This window comes from Podarcis raffonei, chromosome 7 (genome assembly GCF_027172205.1).
Source record: "Podarcis raffonei isolate rPodRaf1 chromosome 7, rPodRaf1.pri, whole genome shotgun sequence".
NCBI lineage: Eukaryota > Metazoa > Chordata > Lepidosauria > Squamata > Lacertidae > Podarcis > Podarcis raffonei.
In genome coordinates, this window is record NC_070608.1 from 88,680,919 (window position 1) to 88,706,862 (window position 25,944).

Below are 25,944 nucleotides of genomic sequence, written 5' to 3' on the forward strand. Positions count from 1 at the left end.
CTATGTGAAATATTTAATCCTATTTAGAGCAATTCTCCTGAGAAGCCAAGCCTTCCACCATCCCTCCCTTTCTCTCCCCTTGTTCCCCTGTCATTCTGAACTGCAGTCTGAACGGCTTTGTCTTTGCATTGTCTTTGCCTCTCAACCATAGCACTTTTTCTTTTTACCACATTCAGCCTTCCATTCATTCTACTTTTCAAGCTAAGTATTTGTAAGTTGTTTCCTGTTCTCACTGAAGCTGAAGAGCGGCTTGGATAAAAATTCAACCAGAATAATGTAGGCTGAATAAACACACAACCTAATCTTCAATAGGCCAGAAAAACAAAAACAAATTAGTTCTGCCCATCTAGCACATAAGTAGTCATGTGGAGAAATGTTTAGGCACTGTTCTGTCTTACTCATAGACGAGGTTATACTACTATCCAAATCTACAGCTACTCATTATGACCAGAAACCTGTACACAGAAGGATTCAGTAGGCCATTAGTTGTATCGTGACTGAAGAGAATTAGTTGCAAGTCCAGAGCTCTTATTTGAGTCTCAGTCCAACCATCAGCTCATTGGCTGTCCCTCATCAAGCATCTTTCTTCAGCAGCAATTTGATAATAATACTGGATTCTCTAGCTGGGTTGCTGAGAGGATTGAGATAATTTTATGAAACTCTTAAGCATTTTAAATGTAAACTTTAAATATTTGCTATACAAGTATAAAGAATCCCTGGTGGGTCTGAAAGGCAAGATATAAAAACTGTAATATTATCACAAAGTTGTAGGCTGCCTGACTTGTTCTTGGAAACTGAAAATTTAACGACACACTTTTTTTTTCAAAGAACAGGTAGGAACCTCCAACAGAATGTCAGATCCACAAACAAGGAACATTAAGAGAGAACCCATGGAAAAAATATATAACAAGTAGTGGACATTTCTTCCTTAACTGTGCAAGGGTATTTGAAAATAGACAAGGAAGAGCACTGTGGCTGAATGAGATAGAGGCCAGCACCTCTCCACTGCAGATTATACTTATTCACATTTAAGGCTGGGGGGGGGGGAGAGAGAGACTCGTTTAACAAGTAAACTTTAAACTACATTTTTACTATTTTTCAAATGAATGCCATCCAAAGATATTTCAGGTACAGTGAACATTTCCAAGTGATTTAGTGCAACAGTCTTTAAAAGCTATATTTTGTGTTAGTCTGTGCTGATGCCTCTGTAAAAAAAAATCCCACCTTGTCGTTTTACATTCTTAAAAATTACACAAGGAATCCCTTCGCCACAGCACACAGGCACAGGTTTAGTCCCATGTTAAACAGAACTTTCTGAAATGTTGTTCAATCAGCAAGTTGCTTATCTGGCTTAACAGTCAAGCTCTGACATACAGGCATTCAGATTTCCAGATTCCAGTTTATCATGGATGTTGGTGTTTTCACACCCTACTTGAAGTTTGTCTCACTGACTTGTTTATTCTGCGATGAAGCTTAAAGACTGATTATTCTCAAATGCAACTTCCTAAAAAACAAGAACTATAGACTTTAAATCTTAGCCCATAAAAAAATTAAGCCTATTCACACAGTTATATGTAATGACTGTAGTAATCAGTTTATTACACAGATTAATCATTCTTGAACGTACAAGCTCCAAAGGAGCATTTGGGTCTTTAAATATACACAAGTCTGTCAAATGAATTTTTACCCTTACATCCAGAAAGACCTAAGCAGTTAAAAACTTAAGAAAATAAGAGCTATTAGCTATGTTAACTGAGAAAACACATACAAACCAAAATTATGAAGGGAAGGGGGGAGGGGGAGAGGAGCTGAAACAAAATCAACGTCACTTGATGCACTAATAGCTCCAATGCATTTAAATGCTGACCAGTTAAACTTAGACCTTTAAACACAGGATGTGGGTACAGTTTGATCTTGTTGGTCATACATTTACCTAAGTAGGTCCTTCAGAATAAAAATACAGAAACAGCTTCAAGTTCTTCACATATGTTTTTCATAACTGTTATGAGTTTAAAAGGATTCCACTTAAACAAAATTCTCCTTTTCAATCACTGAAAGCCTTTTACTCTCTGCCCCCTCCCCCTACCTTTGGTTTATGCCCAATTTAAATATTTTAGGAATGCTTTTATGCTCACAACTAGACTTTGAAGAACTGGCTTTTCACACACATTTCTTTGCTAGGAGTCAATGTTGGTATGGAATACAGTATTTCATTGTTCCAAGTATGTACAACACGCAGCACTGCTGTATCAGGTAAACATGTGCACAGGGGAAGATGAGGCGTGGGCTCATAGAAAGCAGTCAAATGGAAATCAAAAGGACTTTCTCTTTCAGAGTTCCCCTATCTTTATTTGTAGAGGTTATCCAATAATTTCTTTAATTACATCGCATACTTCTGAGTCCATTCTCGAGCTATTCTGTTGTACCTGTATGTATAAAAAGAGGATGATTACTGAAGTGCAAACTGCACCAAGCAGTAGAAGCCCTTTGCTAAGATCATATTAACCATAAGTTATTTCTAGCACCCAATCAAGCTAAAGCACTAGGCAAAGTAACTTTAAAAAGTCTCCATAACATTGCAGTCAGAATGCAGTTAATAATAATAATAAATAATAATAATAATAGCAACAACAACAACAACAACAACAACAACAACAACAACAACAATAATAATTCTATACTGTCCTTTATCTGAGGATCAAAGGATAGTTTACAATGTAAATACACATGCCATACATAGTAACAAACAAAAACAGTAACCAGAGTTTAAAAGGCATTTGAAATGTTTGAGTTCTTAAGCAGTACAAAATATTCAAGAAAAACTTCAGAAAGCCTTGCAGTTCATTAATGAAAACCATTAAAACAACAACATGGGCAACAGTCTTGCAATATCTTCTAAATTTTGAATGTTTGTTTCCACTTGCTCTTGCCATCTGAACAAATCAGTAGATTTTCAGTTTAATATCAGCAACTATAACTGGAAGAATTTAAGAAAGATTTTACGCAGCAATCACCTGTTATTCAAGTTTGCACTTTTAGATGCTCAAATGTTAAGAACCAATTCCAGGTTCTTGTTTTTAGTCCTGACTTGTCACTTTTACAATTATCTTGATGTCGGGTGTTGAAAGATGCTGCATTTCAGAGTGTGCACTTTCATTGTGCTCAAGCTTCACTAAATGCTTTTTACACTGTTAAAGGAAGTTTTAGTTCAATGTTGTAATAGAATTGCCTCAAGCTGAACTATTCATTCATAGTAGTAATTGACTGGAAAAATATATAATTAAAACGAATCAATTGAACCTCAAGAATTTTTCACTACAATTAGCAATATCTGTCCATTATTATCCCTGCCGCTACTCATGAAGCCACTCATGTAATTATTTTTCACCTACCACCACCAGAATCAGGTTGTCTTGTGGCAAAAGTTTGTTTCTCCCTCTGTAGCCTAAAAGCAGAAACTGTAAGGACGAAGAGAGGCAACTGCAAAACAGTCATGTATAAAGGTGCAGAGGACACTAACTGAAATTTTATTGGATTAACCAGCCCCAATTGAAAAAATAACCCTAATTACTGACTGAGATCAAATACTTTAAAGCTGGAAATAAAAATACAAGGCAGCTGACAGAAGCAGATGACACCCTGTAAAAAGAAAGAATAGTGCCCATGGCACAGAGTTAGTCAAAGAGTTAGTTGACAAAGTCTTCAAACTGTTTGTCCATTCTCAGGTTTTCAGCTATAAAAAAACCTTCCATACTCACTTTTCTCTATCTGTTTTGTAGATCCGTGCAATCTCAGGCACTAAGGGATCATCTGGATTGGGATCACACAACAGAGAACAGATGGACAAAAGTACTAGAGGGAAGAACACACTACATTAGAATTTTTAAGTACAGCTGAATACAGGTAAGAAGCAAGTTCATTCTATTCTTCATTTAGCCTCCATCCCACCTTTCTGTAATTTTATAATCTAGCACTGAGGTTGAAACTGCTCTCCTTCCACATGGCTTAAAAACACGGGTGTGGTTCAAGCACCTTCCAATGTGACACATCTTCCCTACTCTACACATTGGGGCTGGTTGCAGAATTAGAAACTATGCCTTTCCTGACTAATGTAGGGAAACAGCAGCCACATTGCCAGTTGGAACTTAAATACTGGAGTTTGGGAAGCATGAGAACAGAATTGGCACAAGAGTCCAATTTAAGGTACTGAGGATGTATGTTCCTTCCTACCTCACCTGCAATCCTAAAGGACTTTTTTATTTTTAAGGAAAACAAAGACTCCTCTATACTAAAAATACATAAAGAATAACAAAAACTAGAAACATGATGGTCCCTGCTGGTTTAGATGTTCCATAGTTTGTGTATAAAGCTAAAAATCCCAGATTTCCTGGGATTTTCTTTCAAATACATTGATACTTCCTCTATGAGGTTGACACTTACTTGACACTTCTGGTACTATTTATGGCTGATAAAACAAGGTCCATCATGAAACAGCACTCACTTGTACAGAATTCATATACATTGAAAGCTACTTACTGCAATGGGTAAAACTATAGCCAAGGAATAACACTCAACATCTTATGTGGCAACGAAACCAAAAAGGCTTCAAACACAACAATTTGCTGTAATATTGGATAATTGTATTAACTGCAACAAGCATTTCCAGCTGTTCCCATCAGCTCTAGCTTTGCTGCCTGGGGCATAGTTCAAAACTACCAAGTGGAAAAGGCTGCCCTGAACTGATCATAATTTGAAGTCCCTCCCCCCCAGCAATCAGAAATATTTGATTTGAACAGCGCGTTTGTTTAAAAAAACAACAAGGGGCAAGGGGGGGTTAAAAACAGCTTTGCTCAGTTGGGTTGGTGTTGGTTCTTTTTTTTTATGGAACAATATTTTTTGGGAAGTGGAAAGCTTCTTCTATGGATAGTTTCCCTATCTCACATCACTAGCTAGGTAAGTTTCAGCTCAAGGATGTGGAAAAAGTGCTTGGATCAGTCAGGGTGACTGCTCACAGTTTGGACCCTTGCCCCTCTTAGCTGATCAAAACTAGCAGGGAGAGGAAGGAAGGCTGGGCTGGACCAGGGGTGTGATTAATGCCTCCCTGCAAGATCAGGGTGCTCCCTGCCTGCTTGAAAGAGGCAGTGGAAAAATCACTCCTCAAGAAGTGGAAGGCAGAATGAGACACTCTTAGTGGTTGGGGTTCTGTAGACCAGATGGATGGGAGGTTGCCTGCTCTTGATGGGGCTACATGCCATCTGAAGGAGCAGGTACACAGCTTGGGGGAACTTCTAGATCCTTGCCTGCTGCTTCAGACTCAGGTGGCCTCGGAGGTGCTTTGTGCCTTCCATCAGTTTTGGCTGGTGGCCCAGCTATCTGGACAGGGAAAGCCACGCTTCTGTCATCTATGCTTTAGCAACCTCTAGGTTAGATTACTGCAGTGTGGGGCTGCCTCTGAAGTTTGGAAACTTCAGCAATATGGTTTGAACATATTACACCAATCCTGGCTTGACCGCACTGGCTGACAATTAGTTTCCTGGCCCAATTCAAAGTGCTGGTTTTGACCTATAAAGCCCTAAACAGCTCAGGACAGCAGTACTTCAAGAACCACCTCTTCCCATATGAACCAACCCACACCCTGTGATCATCCTCTGAGGCCCTTCTTCATGTGTCTCCTCCACAGGAGGTCTAGAAGATGGCAACACAAGAACAGGCCTTTTCTGCAGAAGCTCCCCATTTGGGGAACACTCTCCCTAGACACCCACACTGCATATCTTTAGGTCCCAAGCAAAAACATTCTTCTTCTTCCAAGCCTTTAGCTAATTAAACAATCTTTGACCTTTTAAACTTTGTGTGTGGCCAGTGTGTGTGGTTTGGCAGATCCCTCTTAAAACAACACTCTGCCTGTGCAGAACAGTTACTGGGGATGGAGTGACAGCACACATGTACCACTAGTTAAACTGAAATAATTAATCACAAAGGGACTTAAAATTGTGACTGACAGGGCTACCTTCCTTGCCACCACTATGCAACATACCTGCTGTTGCCTCACCCCCTTCCAAATACTTTTTAACTAGCATCTTCCAAAGATCTAGATACTTAACATCAGGTGTTAGGTGCTGAACAGAACACATCATGTGTCGCCTATTCAACTAGTTTACATGTAAAATGAGACTGACAAAACAGGGTCAAAATGAGGTCAGGGGCTGCTTACATGAAGTGGGAACCAGATTATCAAACAGAATCACAGATCAGAATTGGGAGGGACCCATAGGATCATCTAGTCCAGGCTTCCTCAACCGTGGCCCTCCAGATGTTTTTGGCCTACAACTCCCATGATCCCTAGCTAGCAGGACCAGTGGTCAGGGATGCTGGGAATTGTAATCTCAAAACAAATGGAAGGCTGAGGTGGAGGAAGCCTGATCTAGTCCACTCTCCTGCAATGCAGGAATATGCAGCTGTCCCTTCTGGGGATCAAACCTACAACCTTGGTGTTATCAGCACCATGCTCTAAGGGGAGGCTAGCAGAGCAGATACCTTTGGGGAGGGGGGAAACTAGTTTGGATGAAATCTGAATTTGATTTCAATTTTAACTCCATCTAATTTAAACTGATTTCAATGGCAGATTTAAAGACATACTTGTATCTCACAACTCAGCTGAAGTGTTCCAAGCCTAGCACATGCCTACAAAGGCTGCAAACACACTCAGTGGAATATATGGTAAGACCAGGCAGCAGGAGATTGGCAGCGGTGATTGGGCGTGTGATTGGTTGCTGCGGCAAGGCCTGCTGACGACTGGCTGCAGCAATTTGGTGGGCTATTTACGGCAGTGGTGTATCCACAAGATAATTGGGAGTTTGTGTGCACAGGCTCATCAAGCAAGAAAAACAGCAAAAGGGGTGGGGGGCATAGGCTCCAGGTATCAGATGCATGTAGCAGCCGTGGTAAAAAGGGAAAGCTGCCTGGGCATGCTCAATGTCCCTCTCATTACTCAATGCATTACTCAATGTACCTAAAAGCATATTCTGACTATGCAGCTAGTTTCATGTTTTCAATAATAGCCCCCAAGTTGTAGAATACTCTCCCCAAGGAGGCTCACATAACAATTATCTGTTCTACCTCAGCTTATGTGCAACAGTGCTAAACCACAAAAACCGTATTGAGTTTCTGTATGCTGCTTATAGATGATTGTTTATTTGTTTATTTCATTTCAATAATATACCACTTAATTACAAACAAACAAACACACACACAAACCAAAATGGAGACAAGTTTTGGTAACTAGCTAGTAAGGAAGCTACACTATGGATTCACATAATAACCTCTTTTAGAACCATTTAGGCTAATGACCACCACACAATACCTATTTTCACACGTGTGTGTGTGTGTGTGTGTGTGTGTGTGTGTTGTGCTTACTAAATACAAATCAAACAAGCCGAATCAGATCCCAATCTACCTGGGGCATCAGAAAATTTTCAGATTCAAAATTTTCCAGAAACCGTCACCTCTGGTTGTCATATCTTTTGCTTGACTGCTAGTTTCCAGACGCTGTTTTGTCCCTTATTTTATGTATCCCTTCAGTACTCCACACTGACCTTTGTTATGCTTAGAAAGCAGCAAGTTATCTCCTTCATCTGTGATACAGGCATCTTCTGGCGAATGTTGCACACATGTCAAGATGCTACTTCGCCCTCTCAACCATAGTACATGCTTGAAACAGGGTCCTCCTAACTGTTAAATATTGGCAGACTAGCCAGCTCAAATTCAGTAACCTAGCTGGGCAGAGGAAGCTTTTGTAAAATGCACCATACATAGCCTTAAATACTTAATTAGGTATAATCAAGAAACTGGGCAGTAAGGGTGTGTGCCATTTAAAGAGATGCATCACCTTGGGAAATATGCAATACCTTTTACATTAACATTAGAAATCACTTACCATTCATTTAGGCTCAGAGCCACGATGCTTACCTTTTGAAATAGTTAATGCGGGAGACCACTGTGACCGTAGAATATCAAGACAAATACTGCCATTACTGTTGATATTTGGATGGTAAATTCTTGTCGTAAATGCAACCTGTAAGATAAGGACATTCTTTCATATAGCTTTTATTTACTAAAACAGATACTACACCAGCACTGTTAGGATGTAAACAAGAAACCCACCTTAGGTGGTTTGAAGGGATAGTCTGTTGGGAAGTGAATCGTCAAGAAGAACACCCCACCCTGATAAGGACTGTCATTCTGAAAAGAAAAGAAAAACTATTAGAAGAAAGTTTAAAGTTAAGTTTATAAATGCTATTTCAGGTTTGAAAGATACTTACTGGTCCCATTATTGTCGCTTGCCAATGGAACACTGGAAGAGGAAGGAAAACAAGATATGACCTTACTTGCAGCGATCAGTGCAAACAGAATGCCTTGAATATGGTGCAGCAAAAGTAGATCCCTGTCACCCCTATTTCACTCTTAGCTCAACTAGGGAGTCAGTATTTCAAGCTTACTGTCTGCCTTCCACCCTCAACTTCGTCAAATGTCGTGACATAAGCAGGGTATGGGCAACATGCAGGAAACCCAACAAAACATGCCATGTACATGTACATGAATGACTCCTGCAACAACAGTCAAGGCCTCAAATGAAGTTAATTGTTCAGTGGAAGTAGATGTGTGTTCTATTCACCCCTTCATGTTTCACACCAATCTATTTAGAAGAAAGGCATTTTTCGTATTGAGTATTTTAATACAGATAACTACTTAGAAAGGTGCAAGACTTGCCTCTTTACCACAACACACAACTTACTTCTTGTAATAGACCTATCAAAGTTTGTTCAAATTAGTCACTAAATGCTTCATTTAACACATATTTATTTTCCATTAAGTACCGTATTTTTTGCACCATAACACTCACTTTTTTCCTCCTAGAAAGTAAGGGGAAATGTCTGTGCGTGTTATGGAGCGAATGCCTTACAAGTAAATTTATAAGCTTAGTTTATTGAATGCATAGATAATTTCCTGCAACAAAAAGTTATAAAGAAATTAACAACAAAAATTGTTCAAGAAAAACATTAAAGATTCTATCATATGGTCAAGTAAACAAAAGCTATTTTTAAAAAGAGTGAGACATCGCCAATTTATTTTAAGCTGAAATAAAGGGCATGTAGCCTTTGGAGAAGTTTGGGCAGGTAGTCTCCAGTGTGAAATTTATTTAACCAATTTAGTCACTGTTTAATTGTGTATCCTAAAAGAAGATTAAGATTATGTAATTCTGGTTCTAAATTGACTATGCCTGTTTAAAGATTTTAAAAACATAATCTCAGTTGTATATGTGCAGGTCAGTTTTCCTCTCTGCCTGAGGAAGTGCTCTTTTGAAGGCCTTTTCTCAATTATAGGTACTTACTATCATCTCCAACAGGCCCTGCTGAACACTGTGCTGGAGGATCACGTGCCAGATCATTCAATTCCTAAAAACAAACACACAGTTGACTCAAAATACAGTAATTTTATTTCCACACAGCAGTCGTAGTAAACAACACTCTACTATAGCTTTTTATTATTTTTAAATGCTAATTAAAAACTTACAGAAAAACTGAGAAAATATCAACATTAATACCTATATTTAAGTTCTGTTATAAAACAAAATGCTAATATATGAAGCAACCTGATTTTGGTGAAGCACATCAACTTTCTTTCAGTGCTTCAAATGAACGTTGTTAACATTAAGGAGGCATAGTTCTAGAACTTGCTAGACCATTTGCTTCTAATTTAGTTTTATCTTGTTTCCAGCATTAAATATATGTTTCACACAATCATGTATGGCAGAGGTTTTCAACCTTTTTGGGTCCACGGCCCCTTTGACCAACTACATTCTTTCTGCGGCAACCCAGTGGGGCTCAGAGCCCAGTTAGGTCACCCCTTGCCTGCAGAGCCAGCAGAAACGCAAGAGGACATCAGAGGAAGGGAGGGAAGGAAAGAGGGACAGAGGCCAGTGCTGCTCACGGCACCCCTGGCCATCATTCAAGGCACCCCAGGGTGCCATGGCCACTGATGTATGGAATTAACACCTTATGCTGCATTCTAGCTTCAGGCAAGAAAAATAGGAGAATATTAGTTGGATTCCCTATCCCATATTTTCTCCAAGACTCATTTGCTAACTACATCATAAATGAAGTTAAGTGTACCAATGTGCAATGTACACTTCCAACATAATGGATGGCTATTTCACTTACTTTTCTTTAGATTATTAAGAGTCACACACACAATTCATGTGATTTTCCTTCCAAATACATTTCCAAATATCATTTACATTTGTGATAATGAAAAAGATATTTAATTTACTCTGGTATTATCAATACTCATAACATACATTGTGGAAAACCTTTGGGTCATTCCATATAAATTGGTCCAATTTTTAATGAGTCTTTTACCTTATGTCGAATTTTCTTAAAATTTTGTACACTTGTTGAATGATCAGAACTAAGCTTAAATCTAAAAAAAAATATTCTTATCTCATCCTGTTTCTGAGTTATGAGGGTTTGAAATTTCAAAAAATTGACAATTTTGGCATTGCTGGACTACACAAAAACCTTAAAACCTCAGCCCAGAATCAAGATATTTCAAAACTAAAAATACCAATCTCTTCAGAACTTCATGGGCTTTAATATGATATGGTACATGATGTACTTATTTTAAATTTTAAAGTTAAGTTACATAATTTAATTTTTTAAGCAATTAAAAAATGATTTAAAAATTCACCCCAAATTGTATTAATTATTTCATATTTCTAAGAGCTTCCAGCAAAATTTCATCCTGGTATCTCAATGGGATCACATTAAAAAACATATTTTGTGCATACATGTTGGGCTTATTGGGTTCTATTTAGGATAAATGAGTCTTCTTGGAGTAAAGTATAACGGAATAAACAAGACTTCAAAGAATAATATCAGTTACTTCAGGCATTTCTTCAAAAAGTTATTCAATTAAACAGTATCTGAAAAGCTAGTCAGGCTTTCCTGTTAATAAGTGTTCCAAAGCAGAGTGGTAACTTGCTGTTGCATGATAGAATCAATGCTTTGAAAGAATTCTTGTTAGTGCTTCATTTCATGATTATTGCAACAAAATCTGTATCAAACAAAATTCTGAAAAAAATTAACTTACACATTAAACAAGTCTGAAAACACTGTTGCACATGACGTTTCATTTTTGTGAACCGCCCTAAAAATATAATATTTGCCGATATGCAAGTTTGGCCAGTTGCAGGCCTTGGTTCAGTCCTTGTTAGAACTAGTGCTCACCCTACCTTATGTATATCCCGACTAGATGGGTCAAGCTAGCGACCAATTTTACTAAAAAGATTACAGCAATATATCACATTTTACATGCCCTTTTTTTTCCTTTTCAGCCAGTCTTAAGTGGAAATATATTTGTACATGTCAGATTCACCAAAAAGTTAGTAAAATACCATATTTTTCGCTCTATAACACGCACCCAACCATAACACGCACATAGTTTTTAGAGAAAGAAAACAAGAAAAAAATATTCTAAATGAAACAGCGGATGTATGATTTTTGTGGTTCATGCTGTGGCCACAGACATGTGATCTGACGGTGAGTTTGGGGTAGCCCAATGCAAAAATCCTGAGGATCCATGTGGATCTGTGCTTTGTAACCACATTTTAAGTGGGGAGGGAAGGAAAAGCACTCAAGGAACAAGGAACACGCGTGGGGTGGGTGGAGAAGGATGCTGTTAATAATGCAGAAGAGGGGTATAAGAGGAGAAGGCTCCTCTCCTCTCCCGCTTTGCTCCTTTAAAGCAAGCAGGCTCTCTGTCCCTCTCTCCTCCCCACTCAGCGGCTCTTCTCCCGCTTTGCTGTTTCAAAGCAAGCCACGGAGGAGGGAAGGAAGGGGAACCATGGATCCTCTGCTCACGACTGCAGCAGATCCCCCCGCCATCCGCAGGCATTCGCTCCATAACATGCACAGACATTTCCCCTTACTTTCTAGGAGGAAAAAAGTGAGTGTTATGGTGCAAAAAATACGGTAGTTAACTTGTGTATTCTCATCAATATGACAATAAAATGACTGGAGAAGTGTTCGAAACTCCCATTGTTCTAGGCTCATTTTGCAACAGGGAATTTCATTAGCACAAGCAGTTTCTGAGCGCCTAAGATTTCAGATTAAAATTGCAGAGTGGAAGGAAAGAAGGACCTTTTTCTGCCTCCCTACTTCCAGCTACTTTCTGAAGACTGGAGAAGAGACCCTCTTAAGAACATTAGGGGAGGCAGGGGAAGGACTAGACCATGTGAAAAATGAACATAATATTTTACCTGCAGTTCATTCATTTTCAGCTTTGTATTCTTGTTATTAAAAAGCATGCCTAGACATTCTGTTGTTGCACCCATAACCTAGGTTTAAGGTGCCATTTAGCTCCCAACTTTCATATCTCAGTTTGTAACACTAAACTGGAGCACAGCAATACAAACTGATCAACACAAGAGCTGAGGTAAGGCCGAGTCTCAACTCACCACTGAACCCTGTACAACAAGCCACAGCTTGTCCATACAAAGCAAAGCCAGTCAATGCTGGTTCAGACAAGCTGAAACCACTTGGTTTCAAGTCTTGTTTATTCTGTTATATTTTACTCCAGGAAGACGCATTTATACATGTACGTAGGGCTGGGTGACATCTGGTTTTCAGTATCATAATATATCACCAGCCACAGGGTTCTGTCTTGGGCCCGGTCTCTTCCAACTCTATGATTCTATGATTCTAAACATAATGATATTTCAATATGTCATAATGTCTGATAGCATCCTTCCCTGTGGCTGCAGAGGGCCCCCTTTCGTCTCCCCATGACAGTGGAGGGCCACACTGGGTTTACCCATGGTGGCAGAAGCCCTCCCTGGGCCTCACAACCCGCTCCCAACAAGTGTGCTGCATGTGTGATGTCATGCACATGCAATGAGCCGCCCCAATGCTGTGCGGAACTTAGCGCCTCTGCTTCAACTAAACCATTAAAGATTTCTGGGGAATATATTACTCTTCTATGGAGTTTTGTGGGCATATTTAAAATTTAAGGAAGTAGTAGATTTGCAGTCTGATTATAAAAGCTACATTGAACCTAGATCTACACCCCATATGTCAAGGGTCTACAAATTATGGCTGGGCCTGGTAACTGAGCAGAAGCTTCTAGCAAGCAGCTATGAAGTCTAGTTCCACAACAATATCATATCAATTCATCAACACTGATACTGAAGTTGGGTTTTATGTACGTTTGTTTAATTCTTCTGTCCAAGAATTTTTATTACGAGAACAGAGAAGAGATCATGAAAACCAGATTTTAGGCATTAAGCTCCTTCATTTAAGACCCTCACAATTATGGATTGCTTAACCATTTCCATAACAAACGATCTGAGACAATCACAATCATATGCCACTAAGGAAATGTCATCTAGAGAGAAAATCCAAAACCTGAGAAGATATAGCACTTAACAAACGAACAATGCATGTAAATTCCACTTAATAATACTATAAGAAGTTATTTCAACAATAAGTTAGAGGGTAAAAGGGAGGTGGAGAGAAGAGTTCTTTTGTATTCTAATTATGAAACACTGCCATATCAACTGCCCCGTCACATACTGATTCCTACGCATACTTAACTGGAAGCAAGCAGCCAAGCATTCAATGGTACTTCTGAGTAAACCTGTAAAGATTCAACTTGTAAAGCGCACTGAGCATTTGTTTAACGGTTCTTTCTCTGCCAGTTTAAATGCGACCTTTAGCTTTTAATTAGAAAGGCAAACAATCTCACAAAGAAGTGTTCCTACCTCAAGCCTCTGAATAGGAAGCCGAAAGAAAACAACGGAAGTATCCACCTAGATTCTTCTTTCAAAGATTTTACTTTTATTTTTTGATATTTAAAAAGATTCGGGTTCTGAAGAGTCCAGCGGTGTCAGAGAACGCTCTCTAGGAGTTCCCAACCTTCTTTCCTTCCTGTAGTCTCCCATCGGTATAGCCAAGGGGGGCAGGGGACAGATGCCGCCAATAAGTGCCGTATTTTTCTGAATATAAGACGCCCCCTATTTTGGAGGCCCCAAAATTTAGAAAATAGGGGGATTAAGCTTTTGGGGAGGATTATTGGGGGGGGGGGAATACCAAAAATCACTCACCCACCAGAATGCAGCACACAACCGCTCCCGCCCCTTACGATCTCGGGCTCAAGTGAGCGATTTTCGGTATTCCCCCCCCCAATCAAGCGGCCATTTGCCACTTAAAAACTCAGGCTCGCGCTTCATTCTGGCGGGTGAGCGATTTTTGGCATTGGTCGATCGATTTGGGGGGGGGCAATCCTGAAAATCACTCACCCGCCAGAACATAGCACACAGCCACCCGCGCTGCAGCTGCCTGATTGCCACCATTGATCACGCTGGCGGCGATCGGGCGGGGATATGATAGGTGGTTTCTACGACGCATGGGAACCAAAAGGTTGTGGTGGGGAGAGATTCACTGACTGGTTCTCCACGTACCCCGACAAAGACCCTCGGCGATTTGCAAGCGCTCCCTGCGGAGAGGCGAAACTTTGGAAGGAAGGCACAAGCCTGAACGGTACAGCGGCTGTAAGCAGGCTCCTTTGCCCTGCCCAGGACAGGCGGGGCACTGTCCCTTTAAGGAGGAGAGTGCCTGGGAAAGTGCTGGCTGGCTGTTTTGCACTCTCTCTCCGGGCCTGATCAGCCGGGATCCGTAAGCAGGTTGGGCTTCCAGTTGTGGGAAGCCGGTGCAGCACCTCTGCGGCCATGCGCTCTGCCCCGATGGGCTGCTGCAGGTCTCCAGCAGTTGTGCCATCTCCAGGGAAGCGGCTACCTGCAGGAGCCCATCAGGGCAGAGCGCGTGACCTCTCTAGCCGGCGCACAGCCCCCAATAGCACTACCCGTGTATAAGACGAGCCTCAATTTTGAACCTCATTTTTGGGTCAAAAAAGCTTGTCTTATACACGGAAAAATACAGTAATAATCAATACAAATCTGAGGTTCTGCCCCCTCCTAACAGAAGCCTGCACCCCTAACAAAAGTCCTGGCTACACCCAGGCCCCCCATCCTACTGGTAGAATGGTAGCTATTTAAATGTTTTATTTGTATATAGAACATGCTTCTTTATAATTTTTATAATTTATACAAAATATACTTACATAAAATGATAGGAACATAATGAAATATTGTTGAAGCAGAAAAAAAATAAAACCATGGAGCTGGAAGAGACCCCAAGGGTTCTTTCTAGTGAAACTCCCTGCAATGAAACTCGGCTAAAGCATCCATGACTGATGGCCATCCCACCTTAGCTTAGAAACCTCCAAGGAAGGAGAGTCCAGAACCTCCTGAGGGAGATCCATCTCCCATGTATTATAAAAAGTAAGCAACACTTATGTGACCCAAGTTAATTGACACAGAGAGGGAAACCTACAGATACAGTCCAAAAGGCGCACAGGGGGTTCTGTATATATGGGAGAATTTTAAAAAGCAAGTGGTCCTCACTGACCTGGTACAAAAAGCCCTGTCTACAAAGCACTATAGCCCTCCCTCCATGTATACCTGGGAGTAAGGCCCACTGAAGCTAGTGCAGCTTTCTTCTGAATAGACACTTAGTTATTTACTAGATGCAAGTCAGAAACACCAGACAACCCCTCAGCAACATCCAAAGGCCCTGATCTGCTAGGTGCTGGGGTGGATTGCACCCTGTGCCTTGCAGAGTTAGACCCAGGCTGCCACCGGGCCCAGCAGCCCTACCCATTGCTACCCCACCACCGCACTTACCTGACCTGGGGGTCTGGATCGCGGGCTCTACTGGTCAAAATGGGAGCCTCAGCAATCACCCTCTCCTGCCAGAAACAAATCAGGACTGCTCCAAGAAAACACACATGGGAAAAAGGAGCACTGCTGCCAATGCATGCCAAAATTCTGGATGGGTCCACTCAGAGGCTTCATACAGATATTAAACAACATGGGGTATATAATTGAGCCCTGAGGGACACCATATTGAAGGCTTCATAATGCTGAAAAACAGTCCCCAAGCATCAACAACTGAAAAGGACCATCCAAGTAGGACAGGAACCACTGCAGAGCAGTGCCACCCACCCTCAACTTAGATAGCTTCCAGGAGGATACAGTGGTCAGTGGTATCAAAACACAGATCATCATATAAGGCAACCAAGGTAGTTTCTGTGCCAAGGCCAGGCTGAAACCACAATTGAAATGGATCTAGAAAATCAGACTCCTCCAAGAGCATCTGGATCTGGTCAGTGACCACCTGCTCAAGTACCTAGCCCAAGAAAGGAAAGGTTGGAGAATGGCTGGTGATTACTGAGGTTCTCAGGATCTAGGAATGGCTTCTTATGAAACAGTCTTATCACTGCCTCCTTCAAACAAGCAGGAACCACCCCCTCTCGTAAAGAGGCACTGACCACCTCTCTAGCTCATGCAGCTGTCTCCTCCCTGCTGGATTTTATCAGCCAAGAGGGGCAAGGGTCCAGAGCGCAGGTAGTCACTCACACCGATCCATGCACCTTGTCAAAATCCTCAAGCCGAAACATGTGAAATTAATTTAACAAAACAGGATTAGACAGTGCTCTGGACATCTCTCAATGTTTAAACGCTATAACAGTAGTCAAGGTCCCGATGGATACAAGTGATTTTATCCTCAAAATGCTTAGCAAAAAAGTCACAGCGAGCCACCATTGGTTCTGCAAGGCTCCGCACTACCTGGAAAAGCTCTGCCAGACGGCATAGTAAGGATGCAATGGGGGCTGCAAAGTACAGTAGTTTAATTTTACACCAATCACAATGAACAATAAATAAATTATCAATAAACAAACCAGTAAAATAATAAAACCATGTAAACTAACCAATAAAACAACAATGGAGTTGTAATGGAGGATCAGGGAGCATCCTCTAAACTCATTTGTATAGCCCAGATTATGGATTAGCACAATATCTGATCAGTCTTTATCAACCCACAGAGCTGTAAAAGTACTCACACTAGGACTCTGAATGGACAATCCTCAAGACAGAAGCCCATTAAATACACAATTGCACTGAATGAGCAAACCTTTTATATTACTCTCACAGAGAGGAAAAGCCTGTTAACTAATACGATTGTCTTTGTGTCTAAGAGTTTTAGCCAACTGTGCATGCAGAACAACTTCCTCAAGAGCAACATAATTTTCTCTCTCTCCTCCTCCTCCTCCCAAACCTGAGTAGGGGTGCAGGGGAACAAAGGAGGAGGAGGACAAGTTAAGTTGCTTTCATCAACACTGCAATGCATTTTTCCAATATTCTTTTATAGGTGAAGTATTTTTCTTTAAATGCAATTTTGACTAAAAATAAACCAATTGATTAATTTCAGTTACAAGCTTGAGTCTGTGGTCTTTGCCACTGGTTACTTTACCAGCTGATCCACTAGGATCTAATGATAAAATCTGAATACAGAGCATGCTGCTGGATGTCCTTTTCAGCAGTGGGAAGACACAGGCACTGCCTTAGGCAATGGATTTCTGACACCTACACTTATGCAAACAGGCTGAGCATCATTTCTTCTCTTAGGAGAAGCATTCCTTGTTATTTAAACTTTTCTCTCTTACAGTTTGAGTCAACTTTTTCCAAGGCTTGTCTTGTCAATTAGCAGTAATGACAAGGAAACAATTCAGATGGCTTACTGTACTGCTCATTCCTGAGAAGGAGAAGAAGAGTTTGGATCTGATATCCCGCTTTATCACTACCCGAAGTGGCTAACGTTCTCCTTTCCCTTCCTCCCCCACAACAAACACTCTGTGAGGTGAGTGGGGCTGAGAGACTTCAGAGAAGTGTGACTAGCCCAAAGTCACCCAGCAGCTGCATGTGGAGGAGCGGAGACCACACTGGCTCTCAGAGAAGCATTTATTGCAAATTAATGACAAAACTAGTATCATTTAAAGCACAAACATTAGTATCACCATATACTCTAGGTAAGAGTTTACATAAAAATTAGAGCAGCATTAATTGTTAAAGCTAAGGTTAGAACATGACTACTCTAGATCAGGCTTCCTCAATCTCGGCCCTCCAGATGTTTTTGGCCTACAACTCCCATGACCCCCAGCTAGCAGGACCAGTGGTCAGGGATGATGGGAATTGTAGTCTCAAAGCATCTGGAGGGCAAAGTTTGAGGAAGCCTGCTTTAGATGAACTTTGTCAACCAACAGGAATTCGTATCAATGTCCTCTTGAATTGCCAAGAAAAATTATTACACTTTGGTAATATGGTCCTCCCACTCCAGAAAGGAAGCTGTATGCTAAAAGCAAACAAATTCATCAGATTTGTCCCATAGTATCCTGTCTGAATTTGGTATCACTTGCAATTCTCAGTAGGAAAAAGAGACTTTTTCCTGCAGCAATGGGATTTGACAACATGCCATTTTGAAATTAAATAAACTAGGCTTTGGCCCTCACCTACCATCTATCTAACCTAAGAATTGTGGCTAAGAATGTGCCATTTACTTGGTAACTCAACCAGAAAGCTATCTTGCAAGGTTGTTTACCATTTGTTAGCAAGGCAAGGCATAAACACACAGAGGGAACTTCAAGATTCAGAAACTATGTTGAAGCTTCTTTTTAAACTATCTCCTGGGCAGGCAAGTTGGTCAGCAACTCCAGCAACTGAACTTCACACTCCACTAGTCTAATACAGTGGTACCTCGGGTTACATATGCTTCAGGTTACAGACTCCGCTAACCCAGAAATAGTACCTCGGGTTAAGAACTTTGCTTCAGGATGAGAACAGAAATCATGTGTCGGCAGCTGGAGGCCCCATTAACTAAAGTGGTGCTTCAGGTTAAGAACAGTTTCAGGTTAAGAACGGACCTCCGGAACAAATTAAGTACTTAACCCAAGGTACCACTGTAGTGGGATTCTGTCCTGATCCTGTTGTCATTCAATGTCTTCATAAACGACTTGGATGAAGCAATTGTGAGGACGTTCATCAAATTTGCAGGTGACACCAAACTGGGAGGGATGGCTAATGCTGCAGAAGACAGAATCAGAATTCAAAATTATCTTAACAGATTGGAGCACTGGGCCCAAGCTCACAAAATGAATGTCAACAGGGACAAATGTAAGGTTCTGCTCTTAGGCAGGAATAACCAGATGCACAAATATAAGATAGCAGAAACCTGGCTTACTAGCAGTACATGCGAAAAGGATCTAGGGGTGTTGGTAGACCACAAGCTTAACATGAGTCAACAGTGTGATGCAGAAGCAAAAAAGCTAATGTTATTCTAGGCTGCATCAACAGAAGTATAGTGTCCAGATCAAGGGAAGTAATAGAACTCCTCTATTCTGCCTGTGTCCGATTCTGGGCACCACAATTTAAGGATGTTGTCAGGCTGGAATGTGTGCAGAGGAGGTCAACCAAGATGATCCAGGGTCTGGAAAGTAAGCCTTATGAGGAGCACTTGAAGGAGCTGAGTATGTTTAGCCTGGAAAAGACGAGATTGAAAGGAGATACAATAGCCAGATTGAAATATCTTAAAGGCTGTCACATGGCAAAGGGAACAAGTTTGTTTTCTCCTGCTTTGGAGGGTAAGGACTCAAATCAATGGCTTCTAGTTACAAGAAACGAGATTCTGACTAAACATCAGGAAAAACTTTCTGACAGTAAGAGCAGGAAGAACTTTCTGACAGTAAGACCCACAAGTAAGGTTGTGGACTCTACTTCCTGGGAGGTTTATAAGCAGAGGTTGGATGGCCATCAGTCATGGATGCTTTAGTTGAGATTCCTGCATTGCAGAGGGTTAAACTAGATGACCCTCAGGGTCTCTTTCAACTCTACAATTCTATGATTCTATGAAAATAGTACAGGCAACAACCATTTTACGCTAGTTCAATGCACGTGCGATCATAGCACACATGCATTGCTGCATCCCAGAAGTGGCCAAAAAAGGGGGCTTAGCAGGGCATAAAGATCAGACTTACATGTAAATCGGGGTTGTCTGTACATGATATTTTCGTATTCAGTATGGGAAAAGATGGGCAGGAGAAATTTGGCCCAGTTCATGGAGGCTTTGAAAGTTCATATGGAAGGTGATGTCTGAAAACTGCTTCTTAGGCAATGCTTTGAATCTGACTGCCAATACAGATATAAAATATTTATGAATCTGACAAGTGGCAGATACAGGTGGCAACCATTTGGTTCTGTTCCTGACCCCCCTGTGTATCAGTGGAACATGCATAAGCCCATCCCATTTCCGGACCACTTCCAGGTCAGCAGTAACAAGCATGTCAACTGGATGCATGTAAAGTGGTTGCTGCCTGTAAACTGCTATGTTTTTAGTAGTCCCTGATTTTATCTATAAGCTGCCTTGAGTCCAGACAGAGGAAAAGGTAGAGTATAAATAAATATAATGATGATGATGATGATAGGGCACGTGCATGTATAATCACCTATTTAACCTTTTAAATGAATGTAAGCAGTGAGTGGGAAAGGGTGGAGCAGCCCTACTTGGGTGTATTTTAAAGGGGACAGTGACTTTCAGACTCGTTTTCTACATCTCTAAGAGCCAACGTTTTCGAAGTTCTTGCTGGCAAAGCCAAACAATAGAGCTGTGACCACCATCCCTTTTCTTGCTGGGAAGATTGTACTGCTGGGTGTCAGAGTCTAAAGGCACTCCATGTTGCAAGCAATGGTGACAACACTTGCCCCACCATCCGAAAGAGAAAAGAAGTAGTTTCCAGTAGCCTCGTGTGGTCAAAGCTCTGCAGAAGTTTTGTCAACACAGCTGCCAAACAATCTCAGCAACAGCCTACACCCACTTCAAAGTTCTTCAAACCTGGGAGGAAAGCTGCTCCACCAGTCTTCAGAGGCTTTGGCAACTGAATTTGCTGGAACCTGTATATATCTGATGGAATGCACATGCATTTTTGCACCATCATGATATTTGAAGGGAGCTTGAAAGCAAACATATGAGAGATTTGCAAAATGAGTGAAGAGAAAGACTAGAATAACTCAGGATTTCATGTATGGCTTTTACTTTATTACATGTATATGTAATAGATGCATTACATACTCATGGTTCTTTCTATCCAGCCATTTTACTTTCAAAACAGCCCTGCAACATAGATTAGGTTAGGCTGAGCACACACAACTGGCCCAAAAACATCCAACTGGGGCTGACCCAGCCCGTTTTGCCATCTGAGGCAAAACAGGAAGGTGCCACCCTGCACACATGCCCTTCTTGCTGCCCCCACCAAAGCTTCACCTTCCAGGGTTGCACAGCTGCAGTTTCCTGAAAGATCTTGTGATGTTCCTATGAGATAGCTCAGTGGCCTTGCATGACCATACCAAGATCCTGGCAAGCAAAGCAGGGAAGCAAAGTCTCGGGAAGGTCATGTTAAGAACTTTGGAGGCCTGCATGCCATTTTGCAGGGTTCTGGTGAGATCTTGCTGGAATCCAGAAGCCACAGCAGCTACTTCTCTTTGCTTCTCTGCTGGTGGGACAGGGGGAGGGATGCCTGCAGAGGCACCCCTTGGATTCCGCTGTGTAAATCAACCGCTTCAGTCTGCCTCATAAACAAGCCAGCTCTGCAGCCAGTTAACTTCATGGGTATCTAGGCTTTTCTTAGCCTTAGTAACAGGTTTTTAAAAACAATGCACATCAAAACACACACACATTGAAAGTCAGCAGTTAAGCTTGTGTACTTTCTTATGCTGAAAATGTATCTGCCAGTTTTGAGCTTTGTCTAGTGGGTTTTTTGCAGTCAAAATTTGAATGTGTGACTAAAACTGAATGATAATAGGTTGTGAGCCTGCTCCACCCTACCCCCTTTTCCAGCCACTTCTGGAGTGGGTGCAATGCACACACGCACTGTTGCGTGTCAGTTGGACATGCCTAAAATGGTTGTTGTCCATATTCAGAAATGTATGTATCAACAGACACTCTGTCATTATTGGCTGCTGCTTCATGTCAAACACAATGGCAAATCTTAGATGGCTGCCAAATACTAAGTGGCATGGCCCTACAGTGACTACTTACGTGCATGATTCATGTCTCCTCCTGACCTCTCTCCCAGTTCAGAGATGACTGCAGTTAGAAGCACATGGCCAACAGGAGAAACCAAACCATGTGGGCTTAACTGGGATGGGAGATGGCAAAAGAGAGTTGCAAAACAGAGGTGCAGATTCCTAAATGAGTGTGCATGTCCACAGTTACTGTAAAGGTGATTGGCAAGGGGCCTTTGGTGCGTGAGGATATTAATTTTCATTAATTTTCATTATTAAATTTAGATCCCACCCTTCCTCCCAAAGGATAATGCAATTTTCACAATACAGTTAATATACATCCTAACAGCCTCATTTTTAATTTCTCAGGCAAGAATCAGTCAGCAGCCAATGTCAGACTGATTCACCAGATGATGACCCAACCCCAAGTACTATACAAAACCTAAATGCACATTAAAAACGATGTCCTGCATCCCAGCTGAATTCAGCAAACTTCCAAAGGACCGATATTGCAGCTCGTCTACTGTAATCTATTTATATGCAAGAGATTCTTCACCTCTACCAATACAGTGAATTAGTAAAGTTCATTAAAGATAAAAAGAAGCATAGGCACCTGCAGGAATTTTTCAGGGAGGCAATGGCAAAGACAGACACTGAAAGCAGAATCTGCAAGCTAGTTTCTCAGAAGTAAATGAGAAGAATAATGCCTGAACATTTTGTCTCATATCTTAGGTTCTACAAATACTAGAAGCTTTTAAAAAAATGAAAGCTGGGGATCTGGACATCATGAATGATTGGGGGGGGTAACCACACACACGTCTCCCATGGACACCCATGGTACAATGTTCAAAATTAGCCAGGCACATTTTGGACCTGGCATTTGATCACTTGTGACCAAGATGCCTGGGAGCCAGGATGGCACCTGAGATCTCCACCATCTGGGGATCATTGGAGCTGGACTGTTTTCACACACTAATACTCCATCCTGTCGAATTCTATCAGTTATATTTTATCTGTACAATCGAAATGAATTTCTGGAACCCAAATGCTTTTTCTGTTGCAGCCTGAGCAGGTGCACTCTCCATTAAGAAAAAGAAGTTGGAACAGGAGAATGAATATATGTGTGGACTGTCCCTGGATCAAGTGACTTTTCTTCTTTGTCATCTGAACTAGCCAGATCTTTAACTGAGAATCAATCAGTCAGTGCATCATTTAAAGCAGTCTTGCCCCAAAATGGCAACTAGAAATTCCATTTTGGCGACTGTAACCTTGATTTAAGGATTCATTTGGCGCCTGGTTTATAGATCTTGTGTTTCTAACACTGCATATGGCACCTTAACAAGAAGCTGAATACTCATATATACTGCTAACATTTTTGAATTCTGTAACTGAACAACCCAAAACGTTTAGAGTACATACTGTACTGTATATAAAACATGACGACACACAACAGACAAATTCCATTTTCATAAATCTTAAAGTTACTGTTTGACGCAAAAGGCATACTGTTACAAAGTCTATACCATTGTCACATATGTTACTATAAAAGATAGCATAATTTATGCTACTGCTAAATCACCTGGGACTATTACCTGTCAACCATAGCAACCAAAAAGCACCAGGAATTTCCTATGGGAGGATTTTAAGTAGAGGCAAATGAAGCCACCACCTATACTCTTGCTGCAGGAACTAGCTGGAAGCTAACCCTTCCCTTATATGTGCATGTGCATACACACGTGATATTAGGTACCACCAGCCAGGAATGTTTGATCTCATGATCAATATTGTCAGGCAATACCATCAAGTTTCCCGTATTATTCACATCTCCTGATACACACCAAATAATACGAAATGTCAAAACTATGCCTTAGCCCTAATAACAACTGAAACACAAGAGCCCTTACATAATGTCCATGTTTTTAGGACTAGTGACTTCAGTAGGCCTGGAGAAAAGGAATTTATCCACAAAGGTTTCAGGTCTTCTTAAAAGCTATGTGCACAAGAGGGAGATTTTCATATTGACTTCCTCACCTTTTGTCTTTTGACTGGTTTTACTCCCAAATAGTATACTGGCTAATGTTAACCAGTTGAAAAATAAGGATCCAAAAAGTAATGTAAGTACGGTAAGTCCTACTCATGTTTGCTTGGCAGTAAATCCAACCCAGTTCAATGCAGCCTGCACTGCGGCTTGAATGTCCCTTCCAGAAACAAAATGAAACTTTAAGCCACGTTTCTGAAGGTGAAGCAAAGAATTCTGTAGCACCTGAGACACAGGCACTAGAAGGAGTGACTGGGGATATAGGTGTAGCAGGAGGAGCGAGCAGCATGGCCCTGGGAATGAAGACGGTCAAAGCCAGTGTGCGACACCCGCTCAGCTCACTGCAGGCAGACGTTTTCTCTCCGTCCACATAAAACTCAACGGAGTAACTCACTCCACTGATTTTGAAAGGAAAGAAATTAGGCTTCGGCCCCCATCTCCATAACCTACTTTGGTACAGGATTTCTACGGAGCAAGAGGGAGCACCTGCAGCCCAGGGAGCTCCTTGGGAGGAGGGGGCGCAGACACCTGTGGCCACATGTGGCTGATTTTAGCACATCCTAGTCTAAGCGGGGCTCGCTCGTTTGTTCCCCTCACGGGCCTTCCAGTCGGGGCCAGGGTCCTGCTTGGAGGCGCCTCTCCCAGGGATGGCCGCCAGACTGGTGCTTGTTTTGCAAGAGTAGCATCAAAACTGCATCGGATGAGGAAGGCAGGGAAAGCTATGGATGGCGCTGCGCTGCCTCCGGGGAGGCCGCAAGGAGGGCAGAGGCTCGGGGAAAGAAGGAAGGAGGGAAGGATCGGGGCGCCTCCGAACAAAGAGAGGCTCGTTCGAGAGGCGAGCCAAGGCACCGATCCCGGCAGGCTCTGGGACGGAGCGCCCCCTCCCCGGAGGCGCCCCCGCCGGCCGGCCTGGATGCCGCGGCCCGAACGCGGCGGGAAGCTGCCCCGAGAGCGCGGGAGGCCGGCCGCCCGGCCGGGGCAGGCCCAGCAGAGCGGAGGCAGCGGAGCCCCTCAGGGCCGCCCGGGCCTCCCAGCCCAGCCTGGCGCGGCCCTGCCGAGGGCGGGAGGGAACCCGGGCCCGGGGAGGAGCGGAGTCTTCCGGGCCGCCTCCCGGCCGCGCTGGCGCCTTACCTTGTGGATTCTCTTCAGCGCCATCGCGGCGGCGGAGCCTGTTGAGGGCGGCGCGCGAGGAGGGAGGAGGGAGGGAGGAAGGAGGGGGACTACTTTCCGGCCGCGGAGGGAGCGCGGAGGGCGGTTCGGCAGAAGCGGGCCAGGCGGGGGCGCGCGAGGGGCCGCGTCGAAGGCCGGCCGCTCTGTCCCGTCCTCCTTCCTCGCAGCCCTGCCGGCCTCGGCGCTCCTCTGGCGGCGCTGTTCGCCCGCTCCCCTGCGAAGGCGGCGGCGGCCTCGGCCTTCCCCCGCCCCCCGCGCGCGTGCGCGCCCCGACTCCCGCCCCTTCAGGCAAGCGGCTGCCTCGGCCGCATCACCCGCACGGAGTTCTTTTATGACGCCGGCAGCGTCGGAGGTCAACGGGATTCCTCCGCTGTGCGGAGCCCAGCGGCGCATGCGCCCTTTGACTCGGGTGGGCTAGGAGTAATGCGGGCGGGAAACGGCTTGACAGGCTGGACGGGAGGAGGCGGCGGAGGCGAGCAGCTGGGAGGCGCGGGGAGGAGAGAGAAGAAGCAGGTCGCCAGGCGGGGATTCCTCCCTTGGAAGGCGCTCAGCCGGCGAAGTTTCACGCTGTTATCGCGAGAAGAGACTTGTCGGAAGAGGTTCCCGGAAGTGGACTGCCGGAAGGACGTGGAGGAGGAGGCGGAAGAGGAAGAGCATCCGGTGTCGCCGCCTGGAACGGCCTTCCTCCCTCGGTTCGGTGGCGCCTGTGGGACCCCCCCTCCCCCGCCCACCT

General features: G+C 42.9%; 1 protein-coding gene across 4 annotated transcripts; it reads right to left on the reverse strand.

Moving 5' to 3' along the window:
* Positions 1–1,069: 1,069 nt before the first annotated feature.
* Positions 1,070–25,776, reverse strand: UBE2D2 (ubiquitin conjugating enzyme E2 D2). 4 transcript variants are annotated; one of them, XM_053394921.1, is made up of 8 exons: positions 14,351–14,474; positions 13,646–13,689; positions 9,389–9,452; positions 8,319–8,350; positions 8,161–8,238; positions 7,966–8,071; positions 3,759–3,852; positions 1,569–2,426 (listed from the first exon to the last, which is right to left on the reverse strand). In XM_053394921.1, the coding sequence occupies exons 1-8, from the start codon at positions 14,457–14,459 to the stop codon at positions 2,381–2,383; spliced, it is 573 nt and encodes a 190-aa protein (XP_053250896.1). In that variant the 5' UTR covers positions 14,460–14,474; the 3' UTR covers positions 1,569–2,380. The 4 variants fall into 4 exon arrangements, with proteins under 4 accessions (XP_053250895.1, XP_053250893.1, XP_053250896.1 ...); XM_053394920.1 differs by lacking the exons at positions 13,646–13,689; positions 14,351–14,474 and adding an exon at positions 25,173–25,776 and having other exon boundaries at positions 1,070–2,426; positions 3,759–3,810; XM_053394918.1 differs by lacking the exons at positions 13,646–13,689; positions 14,351–14,474 and adding an exon at positions 25,173–25,734 and having other exon boundaries at positions 1,070–2,426.
* Between the last annotated feature and the right edge of the window lie 168 nt (positions 25,777–25,944).

Bases quoted from the DNA above. Each gene is read 5' to 3' on its own strand.
- UBE2D2 (XM_053394918.1), bottom strand. From the start codon at position 25,604: ATGCGCCGCTGGGCTCCGCACAGCGGAGGAATCCCGTTGACCTCCGAC. The intron at 8,351-9,388 runs GTAAGTACCTAT...TTCCTCTTCCAG, and splicing joins AGGGCCTGTTGGAGATGATA to TGTTCCATTGGCAAGCGACA. The intron at 8,239-8,318 runs GTAAGTATCTTT...TTTTCTTTTCAG, and splicing joins AAGCGACAATAATGGGACCA to AATGACAGTCCTTATCAGGG.